General features: G+C 41.6%; 2 protein-coding genes across 4 annotated transcripts in view; one reads left to right on the forward strand and one right to left on the reverse strand.

The window, feature by feature from the left end:
* Window positions 1-13,271, forward strand: part of LOC311511335 (uncharacterized protein) — a 205,574-nt gene that overhangs the window by 141,087 nt on the left and 51,216 nt on the right. The gene's annotated exons all lie outside the window — the stretch shown is intronic.
* SORL1 (sortilin related receptor 1) overlaps window positions 2,506-13,271 on the reverse strand; it is a 101,609-nt gene continuing 90,843 nt past the window's right edge. For all 3 annotated transcript variants that reach the window (XM_084611842.1, XM_084611843.1, XM_084611841.1), the window contains exons 39-48: window positions 12,152-12,234; window positions 10,761-10,857; window positions 9,605-9,789; window positions 8,229-8,348; window positions 7,961-8,125; window positions 7,001-7,175; window positions 6,306-6,412; window positions 4,949-5,141; window positions 4,396-4,608; window positions 2,506-3,200 (exon numbers count right to left, since the gene is read on the reverse strand). In XM_084611842.1, coding sequence (XP_084467968.1) covers window positions 3,130-3,200; window positions 4,396-4,608; window positions 4,949-5,141; window positions 6,306-6,412; window positions 7,001-7,175; window positions 7,961-8,125; window positions 8,229-8,348; window positions 9,605-9,789; window positions 10,761-10,857; window positions 12,152-12,234 — 1,409 coding nt within the window. In that variant the 3' untranslated portion in view covers window positions 2,506-3,129. The remainder of the gene's footprint in view (window positions 3,201-4,395; window positions 4,609-4,948; window positions 5,142-6,305; window positions 6,413-7,000; window positions 7,176-7,960; window positions 8,126-8,228; window positions 8,349-9,604; window positions 9,790-10,760; window positions 10,858-12,151; window positions 12,235-13,271) is intronic.

Below are 13,271 nucleotides of genomic sequence, written 5' to 3' on the forward strand. Positions count from 1 at the left end.
GCACTATTCACACAAGGTGAAATTCACCCCAGGAGAACTTGCACAAGGTCTATGACCTGCTTAAGTGCCATTTAAACCCTTCAGCGAGCAAAAGCAATGCTCAGGCAAATGTGCAGACCCAATGCACTGAGCTTTATTCCACCCACATTGCATTAACTGAGGCACTGTTAACCAGGAGTATTTTTCATTTGCAACCAAGTGTTTCAAACTGGAAACAGTCTATGTTTTGTACAGCTGAGAAGTGAATGCAGTGACACCGGTCTGAGTGACCAGCAATGATCAGTCACCCAAGCTGAAGTAGGTCTTTAACTTCAAAAGTTTGAAAACATCATACTGAGGAACTGTCATAGCGTATTTAAGTGGCCATGAGGTTAGTTATTGGAGTTGGTCCTTAGTGTGTGTTTCCCTATATAGGAACAAAAGGCAATAGGCCAAATTCTGCTTGCCTTACTCAGGTGAGTAGTTCCACTGAAGTCAATGGGACTGCTTAGGTGAGTAAAGCACACAGGATTTGACCAATATCAGTGTTCTATAGACCCCACCCCCCCCTTCTGAGATACTCTTATTCTAATTTTTGTAGCGATTGTGCAGAAATATCTGTTTAATAAGAAATAATAACCACATCCCTAGGTTTTCTTTCTTTCTTTTGGCCATTTCCCCACTTTTCAAGTATTTGAATCATTCAGTAAATCTAGAAATTTGTCACTCAGGGTCAGATTTTTGATTTGGGTACGCTAGTGTAAATCAGGAGTGATTTCATTTACACCAAAGTTTGCTGCTCAAAATTTGTATCTCAGAATAGCATCTGGCCCTCAAACCAAGTAAAGAAAAACACGTCACAACTCTACAAGCTTAAAATAAAGAAGCAGTGTCCACAAAAACCCATTCAATTCTGGTCCCCCGGAAAAAAAGAAAGAAAAAAGAACCAATTTGTCACTTGGGAATGACACTCTGTCAGTAGCTGAAAATATATTTAGTATTTGTTTAGTGTATTGAACCACACAGAACTTCTACAGTTTATACATTTTCTTATTTGAAATTAAATGAATCACTTGTTTATCTGAACATAGTTGACCCTTCTTTTTCTCACTCTATCCATAGGAAGACTGTAATTATATTTTCAAGTTACACAACAAAGATACTTTTGGTTAAAATATTTATATCATGACAAGATGGCACATTGTATTTTAGTGGTGTAGAGCTGATAGACTTTGCATATACAAAGTATGTATAGACGTGATCTGTGAACACTCACTTACATTATTTGCTCTCCAGCTGGCAAGAAGTTTTGACTCTGTGGTGGGATTCAAACTCTACTGTCACAAAAAAGCTAGACAATGGTACCAGACGTTTTTAACAGCTAACGTTTAGCTTTGTAGCCAATGGTGTGTCTACAGTAAGTGCATAACAGATAGTGATCTGTATATATGTTTTACTTCTGAAGTTGAAGCTAAAACCACAGCTACTTTTAGGAAAAAGCAATGAAGGAATATAGTATCCTTTTGTAACCTCAAATTAATTCAGATTTTCTAGCTTCGTAAGACTGCGGAAAACCTGCAATCAAAGCCCTTCCTCTAGTTTTAGGTAGCATGTCCCCATCCCAGCTGCCCATCAATATATTAGCATCTTAAAGAAGTGCCATAGAGGAAACACGTTTGTCTAATTGCATGTGACAGCATGGACTGAAATGTGTTTTTAAAGACAGTCAGTGGCCACATTTTCCTGTTAGTTTACAATTTTTGTCAATAACATATTTAACGAAAGGATCAGACTACAAGTGAAGGGCAAGGTTAGCAAATCCACTACTGTACGTAACCCTAAAGCATTTAGGACAGTGCTGGTGATGCACAGAACTGCATAGACTGTAGGTTTGTGAGGCAGAAAGTAAGGGCCAGAACTGAAAACTTCGGGGCTTAGGGTAGTCATCTAAATCCATGGTAAGGGCCAGATCACTAACTTGTGTAAACTCACCCATGTGCATAAATATCTGCACAGTCTGGACCTTAATCCCCTAAATTAGACACTGATTCAGCAGTGTACTTAAGTATGTGCATAACTCTATGTACATGAGTGGTGACTTCCATGAGGGATATTTACGTGAATATTGGTAGGCACATACCTCAGTACTTTGACTGAATCAGGATCAAAAAGTGGCCTGATTGACTCTGTCCCTGAAGCTGGTGGGAGCTGTGGGTCCCCTTTCTGAAAATCAGGCCACTTACATTTTTAGGTCTTTAAACAGACCTCACTTTAGGCCCCCTGTCTGATTCAGTAAAGCACTGTACGTGCAAAAGTCCCAGTGAAATCAATGGGATTTCAATACATGCTTAAAGATAAGGAAGTGCTGAAGTAGGGATTGGTCCTGCTTTGAGCAGGGGGTTGGACTAGATAACCTCCTGAGCTCCCTTCCAACCTAATATTCTATGGTTCTATGAAGTGCTTTGCTGAATTGGGCCCCAATGTTTTAAAATTTTGACCCAGTTTTTTAATAATGGAGGGGGGGAATTAAAATTAACGATTTTTTTATTATTACTGCAGTAACAATGATTGTGATACCAAAAATCTACTGCAGGTCAAGATAAAGTGGCACACATTCTATCTACACAGTGTGTACAATGTCTGATGACTCTGAAAATCTGATCTAAAGCATATTTCCCAATAAATTAACACAACAAAAATACTTTCATATAAAACAAAGTCCAAAGGATTTTTTTAAAGTAAATGTAAAACCTTCAGGGACTATATTACTTGTCTCCTTCTCTCTCTCTCTCTCTCTCTATATATATATATATATAATCTCCTGAATTTTTTAAAATAAATTTCTTATTGTCTTAGAAAAATAAAAAGAGTAGCCAATTTAGTCAACAGAAAACATCTCACAGACTTAAAAGCATGCCCAGCAAGCATAGCCTTGTAAGACTAAATTAATGTTAAAACAAAGCAATTCGGTTCTAAATCAACCTGGTCTGCAGTTCACAGTTGATTACTACAAAGTGTATTTTTTTAATTATTTTTTGGCCCATATAAAAATAATGTATTGCAACTCAAAGTGCATTTTTAAAATAAACCATCAACTATTTTTATCAAATGAAATATTTACACCATTTGGTTTACAGTCAGAAATGCGCTTCACGCGATGACCATGGGAACGTCATCTGAGAATCCAGTTATCATAGGGGCTTCGTCATCGTCGTCGTCTCCTGGAAAGTAAATGCAACGCTCTGTCACACAGCTACAGTAGTTTCATGCATTCTAAGACGAGAAGGGACCATTACATCATCTCGTCTGACCTCCTGCATAACCCAGGAGAAATGTAGGAGGGCAGGCTAAGCAAGCGCTCGACCGTTTGAGCCAATTTTCCCTCCCTAACTGAAGTAGCAGAGGACAATTTTTCGGTTCCAACACAGCAGTTTTTGCATGATTGGGAGATCTTGGAGTAAGAATAATAAAAACCATCTTATGTTTATGTCGGGCGTGATCCACCACATGGGATCAAACCCTACCAACAGACCTCAACTAGAACAAGAACAAATCCACAGAGACTCATCCCAGAACAGAAGTTAGGTGCCTGTTCTGCTCCCATTTAAGTTGATGGAAGTTCTACAGGAGTTGGATACAGCCTGATACACACACACACACGAATGTATTTGCCGTTGAAAATACAGCTGTCTCTGGGGTGGAGTTGGAACTGGGACAATTTTGGCTGAGGACACTAGAGTGAACTCGGATTCTTACAATGAGTGATCTGTAGTATCCTCTCACTACAGACATGAGACTAGATTCTCTGCTGGCTTCAGTGGAATTATGCTCGCAGAGAGTTTGTTCCAGAGGTTCTAAACCTTTGAAGTGCATGGGAATCTTGTCTCCAATGGGCATAGGGCGGAAACCCCAACACAGTAAGCTGCATGGAATTCTCAATTTATCTGACTCGGAAGGATGAAGCGGCTGAGTTGGGAGTTGAACCTGTGCTCCCATGTATCAAAAATGCCAAGAGATGGTAAATAAGAAGGGAGAAAAAGAATGAATCTGTCCACGCTCTGTACATCTTTCTTGGTCAGAGCTGTGCGTGTGATGTGCCATGTTTGCGCATGGCTAAGAGGGCACCGTCAGTGGGGCTGCTCACATGCTGTACAGATTACACCCTTGTAGATGTCTGCAAGGGAGGCTGAGCCTAGAGCCAAAGGCAGATGGGACAGGAGCTGCAAATAATGCTGCTACAGCCACGTGAAATTGTGCATCGCTTGGAGCCTGCTCCCAGAAACGGAAATGTGATCAGGAACTACAGTCATTTCAACAGCTTATCCACTACCCAGGTCAATGCACCAGGAGAGCTTCAGTGGATACAGGTCCACAAACCTCTCATAAAATTTCAGGACATGGACTAGCGCTACTTACCTAAATCGTCACCAGAAGAGAATATGGCTGACCCAAGACGGGAGCTATAGTGGCTATTTGCAAAGGCAGTGAAGCTATTCTGTAGTCTTCTGTGTCTCATGTATAATACAACAAACCCTATCCCCACGGCCACGAGCAATAGGAATAATATCGGGACCACGATGGCAGCTACATCTGTGGATTTACCAGTTTTAGACGAAGAGGCATCTTCACCTATGAAGGGGAGGAAAAAACTGCCATTTGCAACTGCTGCTTTACAGTGTTCAGGTAACTGCTATGAATCAGTTTTCTGAGGATCTGCCAGTGGAATAATGAATCTGCATGGTGTAAAATCACAGTAACATTTAAATCCTGCTAACTGTGGTGATCTCCTCTAGATGCCCTCTAGCAGAACACAAATATAGATTTTATTAACAATATTGTATTTCATTAAGTCCTTGGCCTGAAGAGCACACAGTAAAAAAAACCACAAAACAGCTTTTGTTCTCATATTTAAAAGTTAGGCTTTGATCATATCTGGGTGAAGGCAGAAACACAATGAATGAAAACGTACCAGTTCCAAGTTCATCGTACAGAAGAGTAGCAGGCTCCCCACACATCTGTCCGCTATAAAGACATCTGGCCTGAACTGTGAATGAATAGTTATGGCCTATCTTCAGATTGGAAATTTTGAAGAAGTTCTCTGTGGTGTTCCCAAGATAGGCTGTGATGTTCATCGTGCTGTCAAACATGTGTATCTCGTAACCCTGATATGCCGGGGTGGGGGGGAAGGGACACGACACAGAGAATAAAACAGAGATCACTCAGTTCTTCAGCTGAATGAGCCCTCCCATTCAGGGTTTGCTACTTCTGACACCGTTTTAAACTTCTTTTTGCTAGTGTATTTAGCCCTGTTGATACCCCATTGACAGCAATAGTGCAAAGCTTCCTTCAGGAAACCCTGTCAATAAGCTTCACCTCTGACCTGGAGAGACTAGTCTAGAACTGAGAGATTTCAGCCTCCGTGGATTACTCAATGCTTAGCATCTCCCTGAAATTGCCAAAGAGGGAATGACACTTTTGTGACATGGACCCCCATCCACTAGAACTAGACTGAGAGCCCCAGTAATTCACTTCCCATAGATCTTCTATCAGTCTTTAGATACTAACACTTTTCAGGCACTGCTTCTGTGGTGACCTACATGTGAAAGGCTCTGCGTCCTACTCCCGTTCCCTTAGACGATTTGATTGCCCCATGTAGTAGAGATTTTCAGGAGGACAGCGATGTCCTCAAAAGCCAATGGAATGGGTCTTGTATCATTAATGAATAAACAAAGCTACCTGCATGCAGGAGGAATATCAGGAAAACTTTGTGGAATAGCGTGTACTGCCCTTTTGATGTCTTTATGAAGACACCCCTCCTAGGCCAGTGCTACTCCATTCCAGGTTTTCCTTGAACAATACCTGTAGGATGGGGATCTGGGTCAATGAGGGGGGAAGAACGGGCAAGGAGCAATCTGGAGTTCATTAAAAACACCAGAATGCTGACCCTAGCTCTGAGTCCTGAGGGTGGCGTTCCATGAGCAGGGAGGGTGGGTTGGAACTTGCCTCTCCCTTCAGTCTGTCCTGGTTCCTGGTGGTTCTAGGTGTCTCACCTCCAACAACAGGAAGGAAAGGCAGGTTGGGTAACGAAGTCTACTGGAACAGCTGTACTGCAGTGCTAGTGTGGGGCACGGCATGCTGGGAAATAAGGGAGCGACCTCTCTATCTATCCACACACACACAAAGGCATGTATATACGGACACGCACATCAGTGTATTGTGTTCTCAAACCGTTCTGTAAAACGTCACCCATTTCACCTCTAACCAAACCAGTTTCTTAGTTAAAAATAAATAAATAAATAAAAACCAAAACAACCTCTGGGACTTACCCGGCTTTCATTAAAATTACTTTCTTTCAAGGCTAAACTCTTCCAAAAAAGCAGAATGTGATCATTTTCCGTGATAATTTTTAAGGCATCTGGTGCAGAGAGTGAAACTGCAAATGGGGAAAATGGGCAAACACGTTCCTTATCAATAATGTCTCTGTTTTTAGAAACTGCACTAAACAAGCTCACTACTGAGCATTTATATCTATCTATCTACCTATCTTCTATTCAGCACGGTATTCTGTGTACACTGACATGACACCCAGGACTTGCATCATCAAAATCAACGAGAGTTTTGCAATTGGTATCAATGGGAGGGGCAGAGGCCGAGTAGGTATTCTGTTTCCTCACTATGACAAAAAGGACATTTTAATTCCTCCGTTTAAGCAGGTGAAAAATTCCCTGCCTGCCACTTTAGTGACTGCCCTCTATTAAAGGGTTGGGTTTTTTTATTGCTTTCCCTGGAAGCTGCAGATGCTCAGCATCTCCCAGGATCAAGCCTCAAGTATGAAAGATGGACTGGATGACACAGGAACACGGGAGTCTCATACCAGATCAGATCAGTGGTCCATCTAGCCCTGTATCCTGCCTCGAACTATGGGCAGTATTGGGTATTTTGGTGAAAGGTGCTAGGTTCCCCTAGTGGACAACCATGCAATAATCTGCCACACTATCCAATGTTAATACTCTTTCCTTACCTGTGGTAATTTTCATACTGGATTCTTTGCTCATGTTTCCGAGTTGAACAATTATATGATATTTTCCTCCTGGCTCCAGCTTTTTAATGGTGTATTCCACTGTGCTGTTACGGGTTTTCACCTTGTAGATTTTATCTGTTTTTTTAATTAAATCTTTTACTGCGACAGCGTACAGCTGCAGGGAGGAAAGTGACACACAGTGAATGACGGAAGCTCCTACTTCCCATCCAGAGGCTGGTGATATAAAATGCCAGTTAGCACATGAGACTGGGGGAAAGAACCAAATTTAACAAAGTCTTCTATGTGTTGGAAACCTATAAAGCCAAATGGGATTTCAAACTTCTTATAGCACATTATTAGCAGCAGATGGACCAACACCCCAGAAAGCTATTTACTGACTCACTAAATCTAGCAGCTGGGGAATAAGATAATTTTTCTTTTTTTGTCATATCTGCCCTTTGTGTTGTAGTTCAATGTAAAATACAATCTTTTTCCATATTTACATTCAATTTAAGATACCAGTTTTACAAGGATGATTTATAACTCTTGTATTATTATATATACAATAGTAATATCCCAGCTCTTTCATACCACTTTTCATTAGCAGATCAGCATTATTTCAAAGAGCTTTACAAAGGAGGTTGGCGGCATTATCCCCATTTTACAGATAGGGAAACTGAGGCACAGGGAGGTGACATCACTGACCCAGCTCGCCAATGGCCCAGGGCCTGATTCTGATCTGAATGCCCCTTTGCAAATGCACTGACTTCAGTGGAGTTAGTCTTGAGTTACCCAAAGCAAGTGAGATCAGAATCAGGACCACTAAGATGCTGAACACTCTCCATTAGTAGGGCACTGATCTTGCAGGTAGAGTAAGTGTCTCCCAAATTAATCCGAAAGCACTTTACAGAGTTGAATATCCTTTTCCAACAGCATAAGTCACGTGCGCAAAGGTATTACCATATCCTGGTCAGGCGAATCGTAGGGAGACTCCCACTTGATGACAGCAAATGTCTTTCTGGTGAGCACAGAATGCAGATGCCGAGGGGGAAGCCTATTGTCCGGTATCATCTTCACCACGATGTAGTCGGAAGGTGGTCCTTGGTACGGAGACATCACACGGACCTTAAAGTGACAGCATGCTGGTTAACATCATGTCTTAAGATATCAGTAGCAAAGGTTAGTCCAAGCTGTACGTGTGTGAAAAGTAAACAGAAAAGCACCCTACCAGAAACAGGTACTGCTCGTCCCTGTTCACGATCACAGTGATGTTGTGTAAAGCAGTGGTGGTGTTATGAGGGTTTCTATACAGTTCTAGGAAAGATGTGGCATAGAAAACACCATAGACCTGTAGAGAAGAACAAAGAAGAAACTATTCAGCAGCTGTGCTCTGCAGCTGTATGGGATACAACTGACCAAATGACCCAGACTGTGTGCGAAATCTAGGGTCCTGTATTACTGTCTAGGACAAAAGAGGGGCTGGAAATTTAGCATGTGGCACAGCCTCCCTCCCTTTGAATCTATAATGACCCGATGTCGCAGCATGGTGTTTTAGTTTGGAGTGGAGGAGTTCCTGTCCTTTTGAGGAGACAAAACACTTTGGTCCAGACCAACTAGGGTCATGAAAGATCCCATGGAACCTCCGATACATCAAGGGAGTTAAATGTGTATATTGCAGTTGTCCATGTTACAGCACAGGCATCCACAGTCTGCCTAAATCCCCTAGCTGGATGCTGCCTTCTTCACTCCCTGTCTTAACTGCTGTGCGCTGCTCTGCCTCTGGTATCTACCAAGGATGGCCATATAGCCTTACAAAGACCTCACCCACTTTAGCTAATTATATTCGAGATTGCATATGATGGCACGGTGAACCTAATCGCAGCCCGCAGAGCAGTGATACTCAGACCTCAGTGATTCCCGAGCCAAATTAGTGATCAACATTACCCATAAGAGCCACTGTCACGTGAATTTGCTGTTTCATTTACTATACTACTAGATATTCATATTTAAACAGTGCGAAAGGGGAAATATTTAGCTTAGCTATTTATATATGTATAAAGATAAAAACTAAATATACATATTATTCTCACAGCAAAATGACTGACCAAGTATTCTTATTTTTATCAACTACAATTGGTTAATAACCTAGAAAAAAGCATTCTGATTGGTTAATAACTTTGATTGATTAATAATTAAATCACACCGTGTTTTAATATCATGTGCTGAAAAGAGCCACAGGAGACACATTAAAGAGCCACTTGCAGCTCACAAGCCTCAGTCTGAGTATCACTGATTGAGAGGCCAGGGGCTTGTTGTGTTAGGTGATGTACAAATACCTGAAACAAAGATAGTCCTTGCCCCAAAAAGCTTACAATCTAAGAGGATACTTGATGTGATTTGCATCCTTTTTCACACATGTGTTTTGCAGAGTCCATGGTGCAAATCACTATAAATGGTGCAAAGTTCACCATGCTTTTCCTAGGGGATAGGATTGGATGTCCACACAAGCCTATCAAACAATTCTGTCCAAATGGCTTATGGCCTGAGGTTCCAAGGCTAAACCGAAGATAAGTCATGACTGGTAAGAAAATAACGGAGCCTTACGACGTTCCTCGGTCCGGTCCAGTTACACTCCACAGCAGTCTGATTGATGGCTTTGGCTTTGAGGCTTGGCGACGCAGGTCTCGTACCACTGGTCACAACATGTGCAAAAGACAAAGGGCTGTCACCCAGTGCAGTCTTGGCCCAAGCAGAAATTTCATACGGTGTGTGCGCTGTCAAATTACCCACTGAACAAGAAGAGAAAGTTGAGCCATTTCATTAAGTGAATTATTTGTAATCACTTGGACAGTAGTGAATGCTTTAATAAATATTAAGCACTAATACACAGTCAGTCACCTGGCCATTTGTTTTGTATGTTCATTCATTAGGAGTCATTTTTTATTACAGTTGCACCTAGGAACCTGTCATTTAATCGAAACAGTTGTTTTATTGGAATGACAGTAAATGGAAATGATTTCTCCTTAACTGATTAGCAGGGACACATCTGATTAGCTTCAGTGGTGCTTTGACCCAATGCTTAGAAGGTACGAATTTCTAAGCCGCAGTCTTAATAGGAAGGTAAAATGTTCAAACTCATCTAGCCAATCTGGGCTTTTAGACATCTAAGTTGCTTAAAATACACCTGCAAATACTCATGGGGTGCAAAATTGCACCTCCTTTGCTCACAATTTGTGTCCACCATAGGAGCCAGTGTCTGAAAATCTGGCTCGTCATCTGGCATTTTCTGCAGATCTTTTTCTCTTTTGTTTCCACTTGTGTCTAATCCTTTCTCCTTCCCAGAGGGATCCAGTTGTGTATTGGCGGGGGAGAGCAGAGCCTGTGCTGAACTCTTGCATGCTCCCACTGCGGCAGTGCAGAGCAGTGCAAGGGGGAGGGATGGGGGGGCGGGTTCATGACCACTCCGCCGCAGTGGCCATAACCCCGTGTAAAGGAAAAGGGCAGGGGCTACACGTGCCAATGTCACTCTGAGGCTGGTGGCTTCATCCCAACTTACCTGGGGTTTTCACAAAGGTCAAGGATTTGCAGCCCAGCCCTGAAATCCCTTGCTCACAGGAGTAATTCCTACTTACATGATTAATCATCCTAAGCTAAGGACTGCTCAGTTGAGCCCTATTTGCAGGACAAGCCCTGAACCCCGCAATGCCAATCTGCTCATCGGGATGTCTGAAGGCAAGACAGCTCCAGCTACAGGTTTTACCTGTTTGTGCTGACTTTTCACCGTCTAGGAACAAAGTCCTTTTTTCTTGCCTGTGGGTATCGAAGGTCCAGAAGAAGTTCACGATATAACCATTCACCTGTCAAGGAGCAACACCACAGAGAATGGCTGATCTGTTTGTTATGCTGTTTTTATATGCTGTTGAATGAAAGTTTTAAGTCTTCATATTATATTTCCTGTAACAACTAAGGGACCTGGTGTCGTCAAAAATGGAGTTTATTTACCCTCCCCAGCCCACTGTCTCTGGGGGTCTCAATCCATTCCCCATCTTTCCTCCCCTAAGGTTCAGAGGCAGTATAATAGGGGAGCATCAGGGAAACCAGATTGTGGAAAAAGGGCTGAGTGTTTTTAATAGAGCTGGTTGGGAATTTTGGTCAGAAAATGTTGATTTGTTGAAACCGAAACTGTCTGCAAGAAATCGTCTGTTTCGCCGAATCTTCCAAATCAAAATTAAAAAAAAAAAAAAAGTTTTGAATAGAAAAGTTTTCGCTTTTTGATTCAAAATAGTTTTGTTTGAAAATATTAGTTAATTTATGCTTCTAAGAAGTTAAAAAAATAACAAAAACTTGATATTGAAATAAAACAACTGACCCAATCTGAAATGTGTTTTTCAGATTATCAGTTCATAAAATTTGTTGATATTTTGACTTTTTCCCATCCCAAAACAGGACAATTCCCCTCCCCCCCAAATCTCACTCTAGCAGGCTGGGAAAACCGTTTCCCTGTGATTTTTAATGATGAAGGCAAGGGAAAGCTATTTTTTGTTCTTGCTTTGCTGGCTTGTTGTTATTTAGGATTCCAACACATACAAATCTCTATCAAACAATTCACAGCCCATGCAATAAGTGCAGGTGCCTTCGTTGTGTTCTGAGTGAAATCTGATTATACAGGATAGAAAAAAGCCCCACTTCTCTATCTTTCCCTCGAGCTCATCTGAAACTCTCCAGGAAACACCTACCTCAGGTAGACCTACCTTCTCACATGAGATGAACTGTGTTAGCCCACAGCATAAGGAGATGTCATTAATTCTCTAAATTACAAGGCATACATAGTTCTACCAGCATCCTCTGCCTTTGTATGGGAGCTGGGAACCCTTTCATTACATGGTAAATACCAGACTGAAGCAAGGTACTTACACATTAAGTATTAAATAATTCTTAAAACAAAAACCCCAAACCCTCAATGACAGTATATTTGTTTTCTAATCAGGTCATTTGCTTGAGGACAGGATTATTTTTGGCCAAACAAGACTCAGATTGTCATTCTTGTTTATGTTTGCAGTGTTGCTGTAGCCATGTTATATATCCTGCCAAATATTTATGACTGATCTAGCTCCCTCTGCTCTGGTTATAGCCAGGAAGTTCAAACTTTACCTTAATGTTAGTGTCCACTTTCAGGGTGAAACTTATGGAGTTTTCATTGCAACTCTCAATACGGATGGTAGGCGGTGGGATGACTGAAGGGAAAGGAAGAAACAGACATGAATTAAACGCCAAAAACATAAAACACAATCCTATTTTTATGGGGCTGGATAAATGCAGAGTTTCAGTTACTAACTATCCTGAAGGTGTTTTTCAAAAAAGAGTTTCCCCATCTATAAAAGTTGCTCGAATCTTTTTAGCACCCATCACTGCTCCTACAGGAACCTGTTGGAGTAGTGTGCCGACGTTTGAAAGGTACATCTTAAAGGGAAGTTACTGTTTTAACCTGGGGTTGCTTAAATGCAAGGGATCCTATACACCAGGCCATCCTAAAATACAGCCCTAGGCTTCCCTGTCTTTCTAACCACAGGATGAGGACAAAGCGGATCGGATGTAGGTTTTTTATTGCTTGTGAATTCGAACAAGCAATTATTTGCTCTTGCAACTCCTGAAGTAAATGGCACAACTCCCACTGACTTCAATGAAGCAGAATCAGGATTGTATTGAGAAAGATACAAGTACCACTAGCATATTTCTTCCAAGAGGCCCCAAGGCCTTGGTCCTTCCCTTGAAGGAAAGTTTAATAAAAGCAGGATGCGTGGCAAACACCTCTGTTCAGTCTTATCATCTTACTTCCCATCTGCTGCCCTACTGTATCTGTTTAGATTGCTATTATGTCCCCTAGGTGTTGTAAAATATGCCTCCCTTCCCTACAGCAGATGATAGGCAAACTGCCCTCTCTGCTACAAAAAGCCCTAATTGTGGAAGGAAAGATAGATTTCTGCTTCCAAATGTATTAAGGTAAGACCTGACGGGACCAGTACTTTAGAGTAATGGGTAAAGAGAGGAGAATGAGGTTAGAGAAAGCAGAGCTGCTAAAAAAATGCAGATGAAAATTGTTGCAATTTATTCCTCTTCTGTTTTCCCAACTAGTTCTCACAATTAGTTACTGGTTGCTCTTCATGTTACCAAGGATACTGCATTTTCAGTAGCATCGTTTCCTCTTCTCTGTCTTTGTTACAATGGGGAGAGAGCACTTAGGGCTTGTCTACATTACCCCCTCCCCCTCCAG

Source organism: Lepidochelys olivacea, assembly GCF_965140295.1.
Source record: "Lepidochelys olivacea isolate rLepOli2 genome assembly, chromosome: 22".
NCBI lineage: Eukaryota > Metazoa > Chordata > Testudines > Cheloniidae > Lepidochelys > Lepidochelys olivacea.